This window comes from Piliocolobus tephrosceles, chromosome 11 (genome assembly GCF_002776525.5).
Source record: "Piliocolobus tephrosceles isolate RC106 chromosome 11, ASM277652v3, whole genome shotgun sequence".
NCBI lineage: Eukaryota > Metazoa > Chordata > Mammalia > Primates > Cercopithecidae > Piliocolobus > Piliocolobus tephrosceles.
The window spans coordinates 119,243,435-119,267,240 of record NC_045444.1 but is presented as its reverse complement, the minus strand read 5'-3'; the positions used below and the strand labels follow the sequence as shown (position 1 = coordinate 119,267,240).

Here is a 23,806-nt window from a genome sequence, read left to right as displayed (position 1 = left end):
TTGCTCTGTTGTCCAGGCTGGAGTACAGTGGTGCAATCTCAGCTCACTGCAACCTCCACCTCCTGGGTTCAAGTGATTCTCCTGCCTCAGCCTCCCTAGTAGCTGGGATCACGGCGCCCATCACCACATCCGGCTAATTTTTGTATTTTTAGTAGAGACAGCATTTCAGCATGTTGGCCAGCTGATCTTGAACTCCCAACCTCAAATGATCTGCCAGTCTTGGTCTCCTAAAGTGCTGGGATTACAGGCATGAGCCAAATTGCCCGGTCAGTTGTCTTCTTTTTTTTTTTTTTTTGGAGACAGTGTCTTTCTGTGTTGCCCAGGCCGGCGTGCAGTGGCACAATTATAGTTCATTGCAGCCTTGAACTCCTGGGTTCAAGCAATCCTCCCACCTCAGCTTGGACCGGATAATTACTCGTTTTTTGTAGAGATGGGGTCTCACTCTGTTGTGATCCAGGCTGGTCTTGAATTCCTGTGCTCAAGCCATCCCCCTTGCCTTGCCCTCCCAAAGCACTGGGATTACAAGTGTGAGCCACCACGCCTGGCCTAAAGTGACTTTTTTGAGTAACCTTACCTTCCCTCTTTTGTTCCTTCAGTCCTTTAAACATTGTTGTAACAAATTCCTGTGTTAAATCTCTTCTGTTTGAAATACTTAAAGTGGTCTCTGTTTCCTAGTCAGACTCTGACCAGTACAGTATTACGCTTGGTGGCCGGAATGGCCCCAGAAAAGAGGCCCTCAAAGATCTCTTTCTGGCTTGAGGTTGAATGTAGTGAAGAACTCATTGCCAGTGAAAAATGAGATACTGGCAATACATGGCATGTCAATATGTAAGTATTTGTGGCTGCTCAGCATCAAGTATCCACTGAAGACAAGATTTAAAGAACCAAGGATGCTGCACTTGACATTTATGGTGGTGATAATGAGCAAAAGGATAGTGAAGTAAACTGGCTACTTTTTACAGCATTGCGTGTTCACAGAAAGAAAATGACAAGCTCAGGGCTTTCAATTCTAAGGTCAAGGCATGATCAGATAACTAGAGCATTTCTATGGTAGTCTTTTAAATTTTTTTTTTTTTTTTTTTTTTTAACACAAGGTCTCACTGCCATTGCCCAGGCTGGAATGCAGTGGCATGATAGCTCACCTCAAACTCAGGGGCTCAGGTCATTCTCCCACCTCAGCCTCCCAAGTAGCTGAGACTACAGGCACGCACCACCGTGCCTGGATAATTTTTGTATTTTTTGTACAGACAGGGTTTCACTGTTTCTCAGGCTGGTCTCGAACTCCTGGCCTCAAGCAATCTGCCCAACTTGGCCTCCCAAAGTGCTGGGATTACAAGTGTGAGGCATCACATCCAGCCAAGATCTCTTTTTTTTTTTTTTTTTTGGTAGCAAATGTCATGATTGGCAGCAAATCAGTCCCAAAATTTAATTATGCATGTTGCAGAACTACAATGTCAAGATGAATTCATAGCCTTGCCCAAAGTTACCTTAAGGCACTGATTGGAAAGGAGTGAGATATTGAGAGTTACAATGTAAATATGAGGATCTTCCACCCACAAATCTTCAGGCCTCCCTTGCAGAAGCAACAGGCACTTCTCCCCTGTCTGAATAGCCTTTTGTTGTTTGAATAATAATCTGTTAAGTTCCCTTGCAAGAAAATAAGGTTGTTGCAAGGGACAACCGCATTTTAGGGTGTTGTCAAGACCTACCCTAACAACTTCTCCTTGCCTCCATATCTATAACTAGAATCAGGTATCAGCATTCCTACGGAGAGCAAGCACAAAGTCTGACTTAGGAGGAAATCAGCAAAAACTAAAACTGTTAATCTTTGCTAGCAATAAATTAGTATCAAGTTAGTAAGATACGAATTTTGCTAATTTATATTAATAGAAACCTGGTGTGGGAATGAATTCTAAGGTGTAGGACTAAATAGGCAGGATGTGAGTATGACATTAGATCAGGCCACATTCTAGACAGGAGTGTGCTTAGTGAAGTCTGAATTTAATGTTTCAGCCTAAGCATCTAGGAGCAGCTCTGTTTGGCTGGCTGACCAAAACCTAGGATCAATAATAGCCTGGATGCAATGAGATTGAGAAGCCTAATTTAATGAAGAAGGGGATAGCAATGGCTTAGTAAGAAAGGAATGTTGGGGTGGATTTATCTTCGACGATCCAACTAAGTTCTCAGGAGGTCCCATAGTACTCTATTCACTGAAGCACTGAGAAATGCATTAGTTCAGACTGGCAACTTTAAAAAGATAGGTTGTGGCTGTTTTTTGTAGGCCAGAGTTGATGATGGGATCACTGATTTCAGAGGAAATAATGTGATTCTAAAGCTACAGAGGCCAAGCGGCAGCACTGAACTGCCAGAGGCCGGGTGGATGCAAACCCTGCCATGGATGGAGAAGATGAAATGGCCTGGCCAGGTGCGGTGGCTTCCGCCTAGAATCTCAGCACTTTGGGAGGCCGAGACGGGCGGATCACTTGAGGTCAGGAGTTCAAGACCAGCCTGGCCAACATGGCGAAAACTCATCTCCACTAAAAATACAAAAATTAGCCAGGTGTGGTGGTGTACACTTGTAGTCTCAGCTACTCGGGAGGCTGAGGCACAAGAATTGCTTGCGCTTGGGAGGCGGAGGTTGCATCTCAAAAAAAAAAAAAAAAAAGATGAAATTACCTTCAGAATATTTTGACACCCAGGAATAAAACAGACAGCCAGTCTACTAATGTATTACTTGATCTACAAAAATGAACAGGTGAGCAGAAATCTGTTATTTACTATAATGGAGCATCAAGGTTCTCACTTGGTTCCCAGAACCAAAATCTCTTGATAGAAAGGGAGGCAATTTGTCTTTTAGGAAGGACCCTGCAAGATGGCCACAAGCATAGACAGTAAATCTTTTCCAAATCTTCCTCAAAGGTTTAGGCAGTCGTGGACCAGAATAGTTGGGCACTGGTGGAAAGCAGATGTATATGTATTTCAGGGATCACTAGACATTGGCATTTTGTTGACACTCATCTTTGGATACTCAAAATGCCACTGTGTTTACCAAAGTGAGAATGTATGGAAGTCAAGTGATATATGGATGATAGGGAGGGAGGGAGGCTGCCCAGGTGCACTGAGTGGGCTGAGAACCCATCTTGGGGAGGCAGGATGAGGCGTGAGCCAAGGCTGCAAGCTGTTGCTGCGTGCTCCATGATTCCATCAGACTTTACTTATAGAACTCAAATTTCAAAGATAAAATTAAGAATTTCAAGACAATGAATTGTATTTCAAATGATTATTATAACTATGCTGAAGGCAGAAAAAAATACTCTTAGACCAGACAAAAAGTCTAAAATTACAGAGAGCTGCAATGAATAAGCCTGTATATATGTATTTTTATAATGCTGAAGTGTCTTTAAACAAGTATAGAACTCTACTTGGAAAACTCGTCTCTAGTTAGAGCTAACAGGTATAGAACTCTAGTTTAGAAAGCTTGTCTCTCTTGGTATGGGTTAGCAATTCTGTAACCATTTTGGTATATCCTAGAATTTAGCAAATAAGGAAATACTGAGGATTATGGAAGTGCACAGTAGTACTAGCCATTCGATAGACAAGTGATTCCCCAACAAAAACACCAAGGGAAGTGTGAAGATATTTTTAGAAATAAACCCAATTTATGGCTCATTTTCACATGTTTTAGTACCTAGGCTAATTTTTCCAAAGGGAGTTCAGGCTTGGCTGGGCATGGTGGCTCACGCCTGTAATCCCAACACTTTGGGAGGCCGAGATGGGAGGATCACTTGAGGTCACGAGTTCAAGACCAGCCTGGCCAACATGGTGAAACCCATCTCTACTGAATGTGAGAGACATGGTGAAACTCTGACTCTACTAAAAATACAAACATTTGTATAATGTCTCTATAATAGTCTCTACTAAAAATATAAAAATTATCTAGGCATGGGGGTGGGCACCTATAATCCCAGTTACTCAGGAGGCTAAGGCAGGAGAACTGCTTGAACCCGGGAGGCAGAGGTTGCAGTGAGCTGAGATCGTGCCACTGCACTCCAGCCTGGGGGACAGAGCAAGACTCCCTATCAAAACAAAACAAAACAAAAAACAAAACCAAAAGCAAAACCCACGTTTTTTTTTTCAAAGCATGTTCAGACTTTTGTGCATGTGTCCCCCAAACTGGAACCTAATAGGAGCGAAGAGAAAATTAATCTCATAGGCTATGGTGAAAAATACCATAGAATTTCCTTTAACTTACTAAACACTTAGATTCTTGGTAAATACTAAAAATTTTCTCAAAATATATCAGTTATTCAGTAAGTAGTTATTGAGTGCAGGTCCACAAAACATGCCAAGCAATATGCAGTTACACAGCTACCAAAAGAAGGGTGTAGGGCCGGGCGCGGTGGCTCACGCCTGTAATCCCAGCACTTTGGGAGACCGAGGTGGGCGGATCACAAGGTCAGGAGATCGAGACCATCCTGGCTAACACGGTGAAACCCCGTCTCTACTAAAAATACAAAAAACTAGCCAGGCGAGGTGGCGGCGCCTGTAGTCCCAGCTACTCGGGAGGCTGAGGCAGGAGAATGGCGGGAACCCGGGAGGCGGAGCTTGCAGTGAGCTGAGATCCGGCCACTGCACTCCAGCCTGGGCGACTAGCGAGACTCCGTCTCAAAAAAAAAAAAAAAAAAGAAGGGTGTAGTCCTTGGCCAAAGTGAATATATCCCACGAAAGGAATTTAACAATGGAAACTGCTGGGAGCTATCTGCATTTGGGTTTCCCTAAGGCAGACCTTAAGACAAAGACCTGGGCACATGGAACTTACATAGCCACGTGGTGATCCCAGAAAGCACAAGCAAAAAAGTGGGGCAAGTAAGAGAGCAAGGATAAAGCCAATAAAGTTTGTGTTAATGAGCAAAAGCAAAAACAATGAGGCTAAGGGAGTGTGAGGTTTCTCAATGCTAAAGGGAGTTACAAATATGGAAAGGAGAGATTAGAATGAATCCTGTGGCATTTGTACTGGAATCGCAGATCTCAGCATGAATACATAGACAGCTGTTGATACACAAGTGTTTCTGTACCTATAAGCATACATCAACACCCTGTCTCACTGTGGAGAGTCTAGAAGCAATGACACCACACTAGCAATGAGCCCATCCAGTGGCCAGGTTTTGGTTTTTAGATACCATTTCCCACTAAAAGGAGACAGTGCTCTTTGGAGAAATGACTAATTCCGCATACGATAAAGGAAAAGTAGATGATAGGCCTAGAATTTCTGGTGCCAAAGTGAGAAAGTGCTAAAGAATGATGGGAATATGGCAAAAGGACACAGAAGCCAGCTCCAAATGGACAATGTGTGCATGAAGAATAGTAACAGATTGTGGCTAATATATAGAGGGTATGCATGCGTGCGTGTATGAAAAGCTCTTCCTGGCCGGGCTTTCTAGCCCGCCTCATGCCTGTAATCCCAGCGCTTGGCAAGCACCTTGGTAAATGTTCAATTAAGAATCATCAATGGATAAAAGTTTGATGAAGAAATGTAGTCTCAACAGTGTCTCTCATAAAGACAAACATTGTTACTTTACAGTGGAGACATGTGGCAGACACCACCTACACCAAGTAAACATCACCAGTATGGCTCAAATGGACTTCATATGTTTCCTGATGTGATGAACTGAGGACATAACATCATTTCTGTAGTATTCCTGTCAAAATTGCATAATCACAGTCAAATCATGAGAAAATATCAGACAAATCCAAATGGAGGGCATTCTAAAAAACAATCGCCCTCTACTCTTAAAAAAACATTAAGGTGTGAAAGATTAAGACAGACTGAGGACCTGTTCCAGATTAAAGGAGATTCAAAAGCATGACAACTAAACACAAAAAGTGATCATGAATGACATCTGGTGCCTTTTTGCTTTTATTAAAAATATTAGTGGACTGGGTGCAGTGGCTCATGCTTATAATCCCAACACTTTGGGAGGCCAAGATGCGAGGATTGCTTGAGACCAGGAATTTGAGACCAACCTGGGCAACATGGTGACTCTGTCTCTACCAAAAATAATAGTATTAGTTGGTATGGTGGCATGTGCCCATAGTCCCAGCTACTCAAGAGGCTGAGGCGAGGATGGCTGGAGCCCAGGAGTTCGAGGCCGCAATAAGCTATGATCAGGCCACTGCACTCCAGCTTGGGTGACAGACTGAGAACTTGTCTGAAAAAAAAAAAAAAAAAAAATGAGTGGAACAATTGATGATATATGAATGAAGCTTGGCTATTAACAGTATCATATTGTTAATTTACTAATTTTGATAACTGTATTGTAGTATGTGGGAGCATATCCTCATTTTGAGGAAACACACCAGGGTTCAGGAATAAGGGACATGATGTATGCAACTTAGTCACAAATGGTTCACATTAAAAAAAAAAAGTTATCATGAGATTATAGTTATTGAGAGAAAATAAAGCAGGTATGGTCCAATGTTAACAACTAGAGAACTTGGGTGAAGGCCGAAGGTTATGTGCAAGTCCTTTGTACTGCTCTTGCAACTTAAAGTCAAATTATTCCAAAATAAAACTAACCCTCCCCACCAAAAATCACAATTTTTCAACTAATTATATATCTAGGCAATTGTCTTCAAGGAATGTTAAAACTGCTACATGTAAGAGCAACAGGACTTTTATAATGGATGAATCAACCTGACAGCAACAGAACTGATGAACTGTGACATTAGTAAAACTGGAACAACCAGACAATAGAGTGTGACTGCGATACAGTGGGAAGGACACCACACCACCAACAAAGGAAGAAAGTTCTTGTGAGAGGTGGGGAAGGGAGAACCTGGTTTTAGTCAATTCAGTTTTCTCATGACTTTCTAATGGCTCAAGTCACGTTTTCTAATTCACAGAAAACATGGCGAGGTCAGGGGGGAATAAGAAATCGACACCATTAAGACACTTCTTGCTAAATCCAGAGAATATGGAATGTGCGATGAATAAATGATCCAGTTTTTCATCTTTCTCTCTTTTTTGTAGGGAGAACTGTTAAGACTAAAGGAGACTTAAAGCCTATCAACCAAATGCAATGAACATTGTTTTGATTCGCATTCAAAGTTTGTAAAAAGACACCTTGGAGACAATCTGAGAAAGTCATCTGTGGACCTGATGTGTTGTTAACGTGATAAGGCACTGTGGGTTGCTTTTTCTAAGATGTCCTCTTTTATCATATGTATTAAAAAGATTTATGAGTGACATAATACCTAGGATTTGGTTTAAAATATTCTAAGAGAACAAAGTGGGATAAATACAACAAAATGGGCAAAATGTCAATAATTGTTGAGGCCAGATTATATTAGGTAGGAGTTTGTTACACTAGTCTACTTCTATGTATGTTTCTTTCTTTTTTTTTTTTTTTTCCAGCTTTCACATTTTCCATCACTTCCTAGAATATTTTCATTAAAAAGAAAAACTGGCCTTGGGAAAAAACTAATTGAAGATGACCACAGGACTGCTAAAGTGACCTCAGGACTGCTAAAGACTCAGACCGTTCACAAATGAAGGTTCGGGCCACCCAACAGATGAGGAGCTGGCAAAGGGTGAGTAGAACTTAGTAAAAGCTTAAGCCAACACCCTCCACAACCTTGTGACCACGGACAGAAACAAGAACCGTGGCAGCGATGTGCATTTTATTCCTTATATATACATACATGTTTGCAGATAGGAACCAACTTTTCTCTACTTTCCCCTACTAATTTACATAAATACAATGTATTCCTTAAGATATCAAATAGTCAGGTGAGACTGAACTTGAAGTTAGTATCACCTAAAAATGGACATAACTGATGGATGGGACGAGTGGACACAATGTTAATGGTTTCCCTACGGTTACTAACCTTTCAGGAACTTTCTCCCATGTTGTTCCCAACACTTCAAACACCAATTCCTTTTCTTTACACTCATCTAGGGTGGTTTCTGTTTCACGATAGGACCCTGACCTGCTTAAGGCCCCATTTCATGTTACCAAAGTCAGAAAATCCAGGCAGGTGACTGTCCCCCTACGCAAGGCTCACCAAGCTTGCCTTTCAACTTGGCTCTCCTTCAGTAAAACTGCAAAAGGTTATCGTCACGCACCGTCAAGAGGCCAAGTGTCAGCAGTTTACTGCTGCACACGTGCCTCACACTCTCACACACACACTAGGAAGCTGGAGCTGAAATCTGAGTTAGGCTAGGCTGGTGGGTCTCCACTGAGGCTGTCCATTTAGAACTCTGGGGAATTTGAAAATAATTTCCAATGCACAGTCCCACCCCAGATTACAGACTCTGGGACATGGAGCTAAGGGACTGATTTTTGTTTCAAGTTCCTTAGGTGATCTGGGCCAACCACCTCATCTAACAATGAAACTGAGGACCAGAGACAGGACAGAAAAAAATTGGTTAATAATGAGGCTAGTACTTACATGCAGCCTCCTGGAACCCATACCACATTGCCTAAGGGTTACTTCTTTGCACTAATTATAAGACATCTAAGAAGGTGTTTACTCTGATTTCATATGTTCTACTGCATCTACATATGTGCCCATGAACGCCCTTCTCACTTGCAAAATGGCCTACAAGTAGTATTTGTCGCCGGGCCTGGTGGCTCATGCCTATAATCCCAGCACTCTGGGAGGCCAAAGCAGGCTTATCACCTGAGGCTGGGAGTTCAAGACCAGCCTGGCCAACATGGTGAAACACCATCTCTACTAAAAACACAAAAATTAGCCGGGCGTGGTGGCACATGCCTGCAATCCCAGCTACTCGGGAGGCAGACGCAGGAGAATGGGTTGAACCCCGGAGGCGGAGGTTGTGGTCAGCCGAGATCACACCAGTGCACTCCAGCCTGGGCGACAGAGTAAAACTCTGTCTCAAAAAAAAGAAAAGAAAGAGAAAGTACTTGTCAAGCTTTTTTTTTTTCTTCAGAGTCTCGCTTTGCTGCCCAGGCTAGAGTGCAATGGCATGATCTCTGCTCACTGCAACCTCCGCCTCCTGGTCTCCTGCCTCAGCCTCCTGAGTAGCTGGGATTACAGGCGGTGCCACCAAGCCCAGCTAATTTTTGCAATTTTTTAGTAGAGACAGGGTTTCTCCTTGCTGGCCAGGCTGGTCTCAAACTCCTGACCTCAGGTGATCCACCCGCCTTGGCCTCCTAAAATGCTGGGATTACAGATGTGAGCCACTGCTCCCAGCCTTGTCAAGCATTTCTGTGCTGGGAACATACTTATGTAATAACAATTTCATTGATCACAACTCCCTGATAGTTCTCGTTTCACAGATGGGAGAAAAATACAGACAGAAACTTGCCCCAAGTAACTGATCAACATGCAAATCTGACAGTTTGATTCCAGGGCTCCCATGCACAAAACCAGTCCCAGGTTCACTCCATAGAGTACTTAAACCCCAGGCTGGGCACGGTGGCTCACGCCTGTAATCCTAGCACTTTGGGACGCCAAGGCAGGTGGATCACCTGAGGTCAGGAGTTTGAAACCAGCCTGGCCAACATGGTGAACCCTGTCTCTACTAAAAATACAAAATTTAGCCGGGCATGGTGGTGGGCGCCTGTAATCCCATCTACTTGCGAAGCTGAGGCAGGAGAATCCCTTGAACCTGGGAGGTGGAGGTTGCAGTGAGCCAAGATTGAGCCACTGCACCCCAGCCTGGGTGACAGAGCAAAACCGTCTCAAAACAAAACAAAAAACAAAACGAAAAAACCCCAGATGCTATGTAGAATTAGGAAATAAAACACACAGTAAGGTTGGGTCACTGGCACCTGCTCTGGGTCCCTGACTGCACAGGAACAGAAACCAGAGCTTACTGAGTCCCCTCAATGGGAAAGCCTAAGATCCTCAGTCCACAGGCAAAACTAGTGTACCCAGGAAGACTCTTATCCCATGATCAGTGTGCACAAACGATCTCACGTTGCCCACTTTAAAACAGAAGACTGCAAAGGATGTGGTAGAGACTGCAACTGCCAATGTAGCATCCATTTCCCCAATTTCTCAGTAACAGGATCCCAATGACATTTGGGGATGAAAGCACTCAACTAAAATCTCAAAACGTCTACAACTAACTAGTTATGTATCTACATTCTGGCTGGTAAGACTTAAGATGTTGGATAGGGCTCCCCAAAAAGCTCCTTAAACAGGGCTGAGCAGGGAGGTGTGCTGTTTGCCTCACCCCACTCCTTCCTCCTGCCTGGAATATAGGCATGATGGCTGGTGCTGTAAGTGTCACCTTGGATCATGAGTCAGAGGAAGCAAGCCACAATGAGGATGCTGAAACAGAAAGAATCTGGATCCCTGGGCCACCCCACAAGTCTCGGACCAATGACCTAGTTCACTTGAAAATAAGCAATTTTATTGTCACTGCTGACTTTTTATTTTCTGTCAGATGCAACCAAACCCAATACTGACCCACTGACCATACCCAGGAGCATGTCTCATGCTAAAGGAGGAATTCGAATAAAAAGACAATTTGCTGCCAAGGGAAACTAACCTTCCACTCCTACAATTGGGAGACAATAAACAGACCTTCAGAGGTGATGTCTCTGCTTCTTATGATCAGGTGGACTGAACCAAGTGTGAAGGTGATCGTGAGTTCCATCTCCAGGATGTCATCACTTTGGCAGCAATGAAAGGGAACGCAATGACAGCTTTTAGGTCGAAGATCAGCTATTAGGTAAAGAGCCCACTTCTTCCTTCCCAGCATCTATGTGCTGTTTCTCCCATGTGGTGCCCCACTGCTATGGTTGATACTTTTGTTGCAAAACATTCCCACGGATAAATTCTTTGGAGGAAAACTGTCCTCTTGAAGGTTTTAGGCTCCCAGGCCAGAACCAGCACTACCAAAAGCTATACGTGTCCATTGTTCTCAGGCAACACCTGCAAATAAGTATCACACATCTGGCTGCTTCAAGGTTCTCAGACTCTCCAGGGTCCTAGAAAGCATTACAGCTTCCTCACCAGAGACTGAACTCATGCAGGACCAAAGTCACCCTTCATAGCTGGGCTTCTGTGTTCTAAGAAACTCATCAACTATAAGGTCAATTTCCATTTGGAATGTGCTCTGGTTGTACTTTACTCCCTCTAGAATGCGCTTGCCTGCTCTCTGTTGAAAATGGTCTAAGTCACATATTGGAAGTATAGAAATATGTTCATTTCAAAGAATCACTTCTGTTTAATTAGAGTCATTCACATACTTTTATTAATAATGCACAGTTGGGCATTTTTTACAAAATTACCAATTTTCTTATCAGTGAATTTTAAAGTAGGGTGCAATATATATACGTATATAACATATATGTATATATTATATATATATTGAAAATGTAAAACATATACTTTTATATACATATTTGTATATATAAAAATATATGCATGTATAAATACAATGGTTTCCCTAAAAAAAATATTTAAATAAAGCCAGAAGTACCATTATCTATCCTAAAATTTAAAAAAACAAGCTGGGTGCACTGGCACATAGCTGTAGTCCCAGCTACTTGAGAGGCTGAGGCAGCAGGACCACTTGAGCCCAGGGGTTTGAGACCAGCTGGGCAACATAGTAAGAACCCATCTCCAAAACAAAAACAAAAACCCTCAACTTAAAGCCAATGAAAATAAAGTCCTTCATGTATGCATAAACTCATTTTATGCAGATATTTCCCCAAAACGGCTATACTATCTCCCATCCCACATGTTCTTCTCCAATGTGACCTTGCCACTCCTTTCATCAAGGGGGGTTGCAGTGAGAGGCCCATACTCCCTTCTCTTGAATCTGAGTGGGTTTGTGACTACTCTGATGGAATAAAGTGTCACAGAAGTGACTCTATATGACTCCTGAGCTAAGCGCTCAAAAAAGGTAACACAGCTTCTGCCTGGTTCTCTGGGGGAAGCCAATTACCACTTAACAAGTTCAACTCCTCTGAAGCTGCTATTCCGGTGAGGACACACATAGCTCCTCCAGTCATCAACCCAGCTGAGTTCCCAGCCTACAGCCAACGTCAACTATCATTACATGAGTGAGCCATCTTGGAAAGCTTGCCCTAATTCATTAAGCCTTCACAGGAATGCTGCCCCAGAAGACATCTGACCGCAACCAAAGAAGACCCCAGGAGAAGAACCACCCAGCTGAGCCCTATCCAAATTCCTGACCCACAGAATGAAGGGCTGTTGTAAGCCAATCTGGAGGGAATTTGTTATGCACAGCAGCCACCGGCACACCAATCTGCTTGCGGACAGTCTCCATAATCAAACTGTCTTGTCTGGGATGTTTTTAAATCTCTGAATTTAAACAAATCAACCAACAAAACTAGAGCTGGGCATGGTGGCACACACCTGTAGTCCTAGATACTCAGGAGGCTGAGGTGGGAGGATCACTTGAGCCCAGGGGTTAGAGACCAGCATGGGCAACAACACAAGACCCCATCTCCAAAAAAGTCAACCAAACAAAAAACTGGAAGCAAAGCGTGTACAAAACAAATACTTCAAAACTCAGGAAGAGTTAGGAGAACTTGGAAATAAGTTAATAGAATGGGATGAGAAAACGGTGGCACTAAGTGAAAGGGTGAGCAAATGAGAATATGAAAGAGAGTAGAATTGAGAGAGACAGAAACAAACATTCCCAAGGAAGAGTGGTTTCTTTCTACTAAGTGGTAAATTCCTCAGATAGAAGCAAGTCTCCTTGGTTAGGCAAATGGATATTCTGTGACCAAAATGACTTTGTTCCCCCTAATCTGCCCATTCCACTCCCAATTTTTTAAAATTTATTTTCATTTTTCCTGAATACACACACATAGTCTAGTTGGGAAGGTGTGGGCAAGCTCTGGAGGTGTGTGTTCAGAGGGGGTGTGTCTGTGGCATGAGGGCAGGAGCTGATCCACATGGTAGCAGAAAGGGACAGTCAAAAGAAAAAAGATACTTGGTCAAACTTACCGACATCTGCCTTGACCTCTATATTCTCAAATACAGAACCAGCCAGTGCTATGTGGTCTGGCAGAGAAAGAAGCCATGGCTGCCTCCATGTCTTGGGTGCTTGGAGCTTTTCCATGGTACCAAGAGGAACAGTTTAGTGCAGAACTCAGCCTCCATAAAGGTGAGTACAAGAGGTGCACTCAAGATAGAATACAATCAGGTTTTATTTAAGTTCTTTTTTATTTTCCTCCACACTGGCAAAAGTTCCGAGGGAGCCTAAAGTTTTGTAAACATTTTAACTATCCCTCTTACCCACCCCCTACTTTTGAATTTACAAAGCAAAGGAGAGTAGGAGCCCCAATTTTTGATGGTTTCCTCTCCCCTCATGCTATTTGATCCAAAAACTATATACAATTTTGTAGCAGTCTCTGTATAGTTATTATACATGTTTAGAAGGGAGGGAGGCAAGAAGGGATAGGGAGACTGGTGATCCAAAATAATAAAAATAGAAGCCAAATATAATACTCCAAACCCAAACTGCCCTCAGAGCAACTCCAGCCTTCTTCAGGCAACAATGACAGGAAGCAAAGGTGCTTTTCCAGGGGCTGCCCAGACCACAGCACCTCTCGCACAGGCACAGCTGACCAATGACTCCAACCCAGTGTGAGTGGCAATTCCAGGTGATGTTCTGTAGGGGTCTGGTGGAGGCAGGAAGAGCATTTGTTTATAAATAGGGCTTGAGTACATTTCTACTTGAAGTGAAAGGTATTAGGAGGCCATGACCAGAAGCCAGGCCAGGCTTCCCGCTCCCGTTTTCGCCCATCCCCTCCAGCCCACTGCATCCTCCTGTATAGTAGATTCCATGGATGAAGGTCTTAAAGATGGACAGGTTCTGTATGTTCTCTTTTCAGAAAAGGCAAGCAACTTGCCATCCCAGAATCTTTACACAAAACCTTTTCCAGGCTACAGCAAGACACACACGCAATGCTCTGAGGACCAGATGAAATTCCAGGCTTTTATCGGAAGCAAAAGTTTATCCCTATCCAAAAATGAAATTATACAAATTCATACATATGGTAAAGATCCTAGCTGCCTCTTAAACGAGACAAATTTTCAGCAGAAGGGCCCAAAACAAAATGGTCCTAGTCCTCTGAAGTAAAAATATTTATGGGAAAAATCAGTTTTTGTAAGAAAGAAAAATCAAGAATAGTCTCTCTCCCAGGCCATACGGTTTCCTTTGTCCAATCAGGTTGGAGTATGCCAGGGGAGATCAGCTTGCTCAGAAGTCACTATCTAACGAAGAAAAACACAAATCCTTTCAGAGAAAGGACGCTCAGGAAGAACAGGTGAGGAGTGTGTAACATCAAACCAATCCAACCTCATCTCAACCCCACTCAGGGCCTCTCTGATGCAATCCCAAAGTTAGCAGTGGCAATGCAACTTTCAGACCGGGAGAGCTCTGACTGCCTGTTGGATACTCGAGTCACAGTCCGTGGGGTGTTTTGTTACTGGCCAATGTCTGTTAACCAATAACTCTCTTCCTGATTGCACCAGTTAGACCTCTTGCCCTGATAGGGGGAAAAAGAAGAAGAAAAAACAAAATAGAAGGAAAAAAGTGACAAGAGAAAGCAAGCTGCTGATGGCCGATCCCAACACACTTTCTGGGAGATAGTAGATGAAATCACAGCACAGTGAACACATGCTGCCTAAAATCAGCCTTGTTGGGGAGTAATCCCAACTGCCACCCACAAGACACAGGGTCCAGTCCACTTATCTACAGTCTGAGATGTTCACCAACAAAAATGGATTAAAGAATCTTGGACACAAAGGGCCAGAAGAAAAAAGCCTGAGATGATCATTTCTGTGATTTGTTGCAGAGTGATAAAAAGAGTAAATGGTGAGTAAGTGTTGTGTCCGAAGGTGGAGACTCCACAGTCGGCAGACAGGAGAGGGATGGCCAGTCCACTGGCAGGTGCTCAGTAGTCATCCAGTGTCTCGATTTCACCCATGTTGAGTCGCTCCGATGATGCATTGACTGAAAATCCTGCAAAAAAAACCCAAAAAACCAAAAACACAAAACTGGCTATGAGTGACCACACCCAGGCAACCAAGTTACTCAAATTCTAGGCAGTGAGCTGGAATGTAAGTCTGTATTCGTTTGTCCAGGCTGGAGTGCAGTGGCGTGATCTCGGCTCACTGTAACCTCCACCTCCTGGTTTCAAGCGATTCTCATGCCTTAGCCTCCCAAGCAGCTGGATTACAGGCACATGCCACCATGCCCGGCTCATTTTTTTGTATTTTCAGTAGAGATAGGGTTTCACCATGTTGGCCAGTCTGGTCTTGAACTCCTGACCTCAAATGATCCGCCTGCCTCAGACTCCCAAAGTACTGGGATTACAGGCGTGAGCCACCACGCCTGGCCAGTCTTTTGTTTTTGAGCATACCAAGAAGTATTACAGGGAGACAAAATAAAGATAAAGGTCACAGCAGTAGCTTTCTATTCTTCCAATAAGAGAAATTCTTTATTTTCTTAGGGTTCTGATATAACTTAATTAAGAAGGAAAATAAAACAAAATTTAACATCGTACCAATTAAAAAGAACTGCAGGCCAGGCGCAGTGGCTCATGCCTTAATCCCAGCACTCGGGGAGGCCGAGGCAGGCGGATCACAAGGTCAGGAGATCAAGACCATCCTGGCTAACATGGTGAAACCCCGTCTCTACTAAAAATACAAAAAAAATTAGCTGGGTGTGGTGGTGGGTGCCTGTAGTCCCAGCTACTCGGGAGGCTGAGGCAGAATAATTGCTTGAACCTGGGTGACAGAGCTTGCAGTGAGCCAGGATCGCGCCACTGCACTCCAGCCTGGGCGACAGAGAGAGACTCTGTCTCAAAACAAAAAAGCAAAACAAAAAAAACCCTGCAAACCACTGCTTTAGAGAATCAGAGAAAACAATAGGATGTGAGTATGTACCAAGGACAGGCTGGGCTGGCCCTGGGGGAAGTTCATGCAGGAGGTCTACCTTAAAAGAAATGGGAGTGGGCAGGGGGGTTACCATGGAGGGTTGTACACACTAAGTTCTTTGTAACTACTTGACCATATAACTTTGAAATCTGAGTGGGATTAATGCCCCTTTAAACCTCAACCCACTTTAATGGGAATACTTCTTCCCACCAGTCAAAAACTTTATGAAAGTTCTGGCCCAGAGCTTTTGATACTCAGGGTGAGAGGCTCCAAGGAAGACACACTATAGGATCCTTAGAGTCCTCCTCACATATTCTCTTTCTCAGAGTAGACAAAGCAAGAAGATTAAAGTACTCTAACTCGATCTACTGTAAATATATCTGCAAAGGAAAGGATTTCAGTTAGCAATATCTGATTAACCAAAATGGAATTTGGTTTAGAAAAAGCAGTACTAGCATACCCATTGATGGCAATAAACAGTACTCACAAACACAACTGACAATTGAAAACCTAACGCTGGCTGGGCACGGTGGGTGGATTACTTGAGGCCAGGAGTTCGAGACCAGACTGGCCAACATGGCAAAAACCTGTCGCTACTCCAAATACAAAAAATTAGCTGGGCATGATGCTGCATGCCTGTAATCCCAGCCGGGAAGCTGAGGCACGAGAATCGCTTGAACCCAGGAGGCAGTGAGCTGACAGCACATCACTGCATTCCAGCCTGGGCAACAGAGTGAGACCTTGTCTCAAAAAAAAGAAAAGAAAAAAAGAAAACCTAATGCCGAATGCCCAATGGTCACATGTATGTAATTTTTCCAGAAATTCCATAATTGGAGGTTGATAAAAATTATGATGAACAATATCTCTTTAAACTGAGTGACTCCCCAAAAATGTTCCAGTTCCTCTACCTTGAATAAAATCCCAAATTGTTTTAGCTATTTGAATACCAAAAAGTAAACAGGCAATGTCCTTATTCTAAAAGCAGTTCTGTTAATATTAGCTGGATTTTCTGCAGCCTCTTGTTTTTTAAAGTTCAAGTTTTCAAATAAATACACATTTGAAATGTAACAGTAACAAACAAAAATGCCTTACATAAAAATACCTTAATTAACTGACTCAAAAATATCATGATTCAAAAAATAAAATGCCTATTTATCAACCAAAAAAGTTGTGGTACAAACTGCTTACAAGACCAAATACAGGGAGAGGCTAGGATTCTAAACCCCATCCTGAGTTTGACCCCATCAACTATGTTCCAATAACCCACAAGTCTTTTTCTTCCCCCTTGAAAATAATGAAAGCCTTAGTGTATGTGTGTGTGTGTGTGTATATACATATATATATATGTATTTTTAAAGACAGGGTCTCACTCTGTCACCCAGGCTGGAATGCAGCGGTGCGATCTTGGCTCACTGCAACTTCCACCTCCCGGGCTGAAGCGATCCTCCCACCTCAGCCTCCCCAGTAGCTGGGACTACAAGCATGTGCCACCACACCCAAGTAATTTTTGTAATTTTTGTAGAGACAGGGTTTTGGCATGGAGCCCAGGCTGGTCCCCAACTCTTGGATTCAAGCAATCTGCCCAAGTTGGCCTCGCAAAGTGCTGGGATTACAGGCGTGAGCCACCGTGCCTGGCCCTAATATTTATGTTTTTAAAGTAACAGTTAATTAGGCAAGTATAAGAACCTAAAGGCCAAATAGTCTGTGAAATAAAATATTACTCTATTCTGAGGCAGGTTTTTCATTGACTTCATGTATATCTTAAGAACAGATAAAATGTGATAAAAGGCAATAATGAACTACATGCAAAAGAAGTGGAAGTGTAATTTAAAAGCTAAATTAATTTTACTCATGCAAAGACAGGAAGGGAAAAATCTGTGGCCAAAAAAAGTTGATTAATATGTTAATTATCAGTCTAGGCTTTTAGCAAACAGACATATTCTCATTCAACTGTCATTTCAAAAACTGGCAAGGTATGCATTCATTCTTTGGCTGAATGCCATTCTTTATCAAATTCAGCCATTTGATGTAAGGGAAAGTTCTGGGTACCATGAAACCCAAGGCAACACAAACAAGGATTCAATCCACTATGCCTGGCTCTAAAGATGATATTCTGTGAGGTTCAGAGCATAGTCTCACTCACATGAGTTCTTTAAGATTTGTGAGGTTGTTCTTATAAGGAAAGTCTGGGGGAAACTGTGTTGTGTGTTTATCACATCCGAGTGCAGGCTGCTGATTCACAATGACCACCAGAAAAGCTCTAAAAAGAGGAAGCCGGCCAGGCGTGGTGGCTCACCCTTGTAATCCTAGCACTTTGGGAGGCCAAGGTGGGCAGATCATGAGGTCAGGAGATCAAGACCATCCTAGTCAACATGGTGAAACCCTGTCTCTACCAAAATACAAAAACTAGTTGGCGTGGTGGCATGCACCTGTAGTCCCAGCTACTTGGGAGGCTGAGGCAGGGGAAATCACTTGAACCCCAGAGGGGGAGTTTGCCGTGAGCCAAGATTGCGCCACTGCACTCCAGCCTGGCGACAGAGGAAGACTCCTGTCACCAAAAAAAGGAAAAAAAAGAGGAAGCCTATTGGAGATAGGAGATATTGGAGAATATTGGTAATTAAAATGAGGCTGTGGCCCCCCTCAGCTGGTTTGTTTTAGAAGCAAAATTCTCTTTCCATCAGTGACTGCTTTTTCAATGAAGACTTCCCATTTTCCCATTTTATGCATGGGGAATGTGTAGCTAATGGATAGTTAATTTTTTCTCAGTATACAAATTATACGAAATATGTAAATTAAAAAATAATACATGAAAATGAAATGAGTAAGTACACGACAAAAATGAGCAATTATGAGAGGAATTTCCAGAGTGAGGTTTAGGCGAGCAGTAATTTTCATAACCTCAGTGAGTATCCTCAATACTTTGTTCAACATTTGTTTTTCTTCCCCTTCAAGGTATATGGATTCCTTAAACTCTACTCCTAGGATGACCTATCTCCCACACCCTTATAGTGAGGTTTTTAAAGTCCCTTCCTTTCTTAGATCTATAAATAGAAGATGAGATCCAAGGGAATATTTAAGTCCAAACGGTCTGACCTCATTTTCAGAGCAACCTTTTCCCTAACAGCTTATCCTCAAGTCCGAAAGATTCTTAGTTAGAATTTAAGGATGTTTTAAAATCTATTCACCTATTTCCATACAAATTGGAAAAAATTTCAGGCTGCTCTATCCATCCTTAACATCAACTTTTGAGACAAGCAGAGGAAAACAGAATCACACCATATCTACAAGCTCCCAAGCCCAGCTTTCAGGCACCAATTCTTTATTACTATTATTTTAAAATATTTTAAATATTATTTTTTTAAATTGCTATTTTTTTTTTTTAGATGCAGTCACATTCTGTTGCACAGGCTGGAGTGTAGTGGCATGATCTCAGCTCACTGCAACCTCCACCTCCCAGGCTCAAGTGATTCTCCTGCCTCAGCCTCCCGAGTAGCTGGGATTATAGCTGCCCACTACCATGCCCAGCTAATTTTGTATTTTTACTAGAGACAGGGTTTCCCCATGTTGGCCAGGCTGGTCTCCAACTCCTGACCTCAAGTGATCCACCTGCCTCAGCCTCCCAAAGATCTGGGATTATAGGCGTTGCGTTACCACATCTAGCTTTAGGCACCAATTCTAAAGGACAGTCCTGAAAGTTAGGTTTTACTGTCATGTTGTTTTCACCAGGGCCGCAAGGCTCTGAGGGAAAGAGAGAATCCTACCAAGGGCACCATAAGGTTACTGCCTGCCTCTCACTGTGCGGGATCTCAGGCTCTTCATGATTGTCCCACAGGGACTTCAAACTCAACCCAGTCAACACTCAATTCCCCTCAGCCTGTTCCATGTTCCACTGTTTATCATTTCACAGCAAATGGCAACACCATCCATCCATCCTGCTCCCCAAGCCTGAGACCTTTCCACTCTTCTTGCCCAGTTAATTCTATCCCCTACATTTCTGAAATCCATCTAACTCCTTTTCATCCCCACTACCAAAACCCTATTCCAAGTCACTGGTATCTTTTACCTAGTCTAGCAGCCTCTTCACTGTTCTGCCCTCCTGACAGGACAACAACCGGAACTTCCATCTTTGTGAATATATTCTATTGCACTCTGGGAGGCCAAGGCGGGCAGATCACCTGAAGTCAGCAGTTCAAGACCAGCCTGGCCAAAATAACAAAACCCCGTCTCTACTAAAAATACAAAAATTAGCCGGGTGTGGCGGCATGTGCCTGTAGTCTCAGCTACTCAGGAGGCTGAGGCAGGAGAATCACTTGAACCCAGGAGGCGGAGGTTGCAGTGAGCTGAGATCACACCACTACACTCCAGCCTGAGCAACAGTGAGACTCCATCTCAAAGAAGAAGAAGAAAAAAGTTAGTTTCACTGTTGCAAAACACATAGGCAGCCTATACTGTTTGTTATTCCTGAAGCAGTAATCCCCATCCTTTCTGCCATTCTTTCAAAGCCCAAATTCAGATGTCACCTTTTCCGAGAAGCTAGAGTGCAGTGGCATGATCACAGTTCACTGCAGCCTTGAACTCCTGGTCAAGGAATCACCCTGCCTCATTCTCCCAAGTAGCTGGGACTATAGGTGTGCACCACAATGCCTATTTTTAAAATTTTTTGTAGGGATATGGTCTCATTATGTTATCCCAGCTGGTCTCAAACTCCTGGCCTCGAGTGACCCACCCACCTCAGCTTCCCAAAGTGAGCCACTGTGCCCAAGCCTGCCCTGCATGGTCCATAAAGACAGACAAAAATAGCCATGGGTAACACAGAAGGGTGGAAAGAAAACAGGCCTGCCCTGAAAGCCCAGCCTCCCATAGCAGAAAGCTATGTAACACTGGGAAATGTTTTGAATCTCTGCGCCTTGGTCTGCTCATTACTGGTGAAACTGGGATGTCACCTCATAATGCAAAGTAATTCTGAGAATTATATGATATATAGAGTGATTACAAACACATACTGGTTCTCTTCTTGCAACACCTGATCGGACTAATGGTCTGCTTTCAATACAAATAAGCATTTAAGTTTTTAACATACTTTTAGTACTGTCCATTATTAGCATCGTTTTCCAACTAAATTACTAAAGATCCTCCAGGGAAATTCATATTAAATATGAAACAATACTTTAAAGCACCATACAATATAAGTTGTTATTACATGAGGCACAGCTCCTGCACTGAAACCCCCAGTAAATACTGGCTACTTATTTTGAACCAGTTAAAACATTAATTATTGATAAAAAGAAATATTTCCCTTCTTGAAAAACAATGCTCCATGGAGACTCACACAGGATAACTGGTATTACCTGCACTCCTCCAACACTCAGCTAAGACTTTAGGACTGTGCTCACCTAATAAACTGGGATCTGCTCGGACCATCTTCTGCTTTTTCTTCTTCTTGCCACTCTGCACAGCCTCAAAATTGGATTGTTGGTTGTTGCTTTGATTGGTCTGAAATACTGAATGGAGTGTACTGTGGTTCATCCCCCAAACAGAGTCCTGTGAAATAAGCAACATGACTGAGATTATGCAGCGGATTCAGACTTGGCTCACCTTAGGAAAATGTTTGGTTTGTCCTCACCTAATCAAGTATGAGCTTAAAAGCAGAAAAACAAAAAGCTTATCATCACATGTTCTAATAATAAAACCAAGAGCAAGCCACTGAGCCACCATTCTCCTCTATCTAGACTGAGACATCCCACTCAGGGCTCAGTGCCTCCACAAAGCCTGTCCTGGCTAACTCTGGGTTTCTACCCTGTTGTGACGGCAGAACTTCTCTGGGATATACAGAGTCTGTACCAAACACTAGGAAATGAATACTGCAAATAATCATGAGCAGACCACTGCACCCTAGCAATATACACCTCTCACCTAACTAAGAGCAGAAAACCTCTTTGTTCCCTGGGCCCCAGGACAGAGAGGACAGGGGTGGCATATTACCAAAGTTAAAGTCGTGTACCTTATTCCTATCAGCAATCCCAGAAAGGATCTGACCCCAAAATACTGTTTGTATACTTTCTACCAACTGGTTACACTGTGAAATTGCCTACTAGCCCTTCATGCCTCTTATTAGCCAATGAGCCAGTTGAAGGCACAGGTGGTAGTAGTGGGGGAGAAGTGGAAAAAGCTCTGTGGAAGGACAAACCTGGTGTGAGCATGTGAGTATGCGTGCGCCCATGGGTGCACATGCTTACTGGGCTTCCACCTTCCTGTTTTAGCCCACAGTGGAGCCATTTCACAAATGCAAACAGTCTTCTATATTGCTATATGATGCCTTCTCCTTAAAATATTTTTCCTAGGGCTGGGCGTGGTAGCTCATGCCTGTAATCCCAGCACTTTGGGAGGCTGAGGTGGGCAGATCATGAGGTCGGGAATTCAAGACCAGCCTGGCCAACATAGTTAAACCCCATCTCTACTAAAAATACAAAAAATTAGCCATGCATGGTGGTGTGTGCCTGTAGTCCCAGCTACTCAGGAGGCTGAGGAAGGAGAATCACTTGAACCCGGGAGTTGGAGGTTGCAGTGAGCCGAGATCATGCCACTACACTCCAGCCTGGGCAACAGAGTGACACTTCGTCTAAAAATAAATAAATAAATACAATTTTTTCCTAGTGTTTCAGTGTTTACATCTTTCACTTTCCTTCAATTTATGCCTGTTAGCCCATTACCCAGTTGGATGTTAAATGCCTTGTACTTCTCTGTATCTTCCACATCCTCATTGGAAGTCACCCATAATGAATACTGATTCTCTCTAGAATAACAATTACAGGAGGAAAGGATATGAATATCTTTATACCCTTCCATGAGCCTTGCCAACTTGTCTTTCAGAAAACTTGTACAACTGATTCTCACAGATTCTGTATCTGTGAATTCACCTACTTGTTAAAATGTATTTGTAACCCCAAAATGAATACTTGTAGTGCTTTTATGGTCATTCTAGAAATACACATACTCAGCAAAAAACATGAGATGCTAAAGGCATATATTCCCAGTCAAGGTAGAACAAGGAAACAATGCCTTCTTATTACAGTTCTCAATACTGCCAACAAGTGTTCTTTTTGTGGTCTAAAGTGCCATGTTTTCCAAATTTTTGTGCTTTTTATTAATGATTTCACTTTTTTTTTTTTTTTTTTTTTGAGGCAGAGTCTCACTCTGTCACCCAGGCTGGAATGCTGTGGTGAGATCTTGGCTCACTGCAACCTCTGACTCCCAGATTCAAGCAATTCTCCTGCCTCAGCCTCCTGAGTAGCTGGGACCATAAGAGCAGATGACCATGCCCGGCTCATTTTTGTATTTTTCGTAGAGACGGTATTTCACCATGTTGGCCAAGCTGGTCTTGAACTCCTGACCTCGTGATCCACCCACCTTGGCCTCCCAAACTGCTGGGATTATAGGCATGAGCCACTGGACTTCACTGTTTAAAGTGGCCCTCAACTATAGTGCTGAAGAACTGGTTGGTGTTCCTAAGTACAGGAAGGCTGTGAGGTGCCTTAGGAAGAAAATATGTGTGCTGGATAAGCTTCATTTGGGCATGAATAGTAGTGCTATTGGTGGTGAGTTCAATATTAATGAATCAACATATATGAAACGAGGTGTCTTTAAAAAGACACACACATAAAATAAGATTATGTACTGATCAGGTGAGGAAAATGTTGTGACTAGAGGTTTATGGGAACCTAACTTCATCCCCTAGGAGCAATGGTTCAGTATTTGCTCAAATTCAGTGTTCATGGGGACTTTACAGAATATGACTACTGCGAATAATGAGAACCACTGCTGTTATCTTTTACATCCCCAACAACATGGAAGTATCTGGCATGCTGCAGTGTTGTCAGTACTGAGTACAGTGCATCCTGAACACTGGAGA

The 23,806-nt window shown here is 43.0% G+C and overlaps 1 protein-coding gene across 4 annotated transcripts in view; it reads right to left on the bottom strand.

The window, feature by feature from the left end:
* Positions 1-13,142: 13,142 nt before the first annotated feature.
* The window catches only part of GIGYF2 (GRB10 interacting GYF protein 2), a 165,765-nt gene continuing 155,101 nt past the window's right edge, over positions 13,143-23,806 (bottom strand). For all 4 annotated transcript variants that reach the window (XM_023188562.1, XM_023188560.1, XM_023188563.1 and 1 more), the window contains 2 exons: positions 21,291-21,438; positions 13,143-14,980 (listed from right to left, as the gene is read on the bottom strand). In XM_023188562.1, coding sequence (XP_023044330.1) covers positions 14,913-14,980; positions 21,291-21,438 — 216 coding nt within the window. In that variant the 3' untranslated portion in view covers positions 13,143-14,912. The remainder of the gene's footprint in view (positions 14,981-21,290; positions 21,439-23,806) is intronic.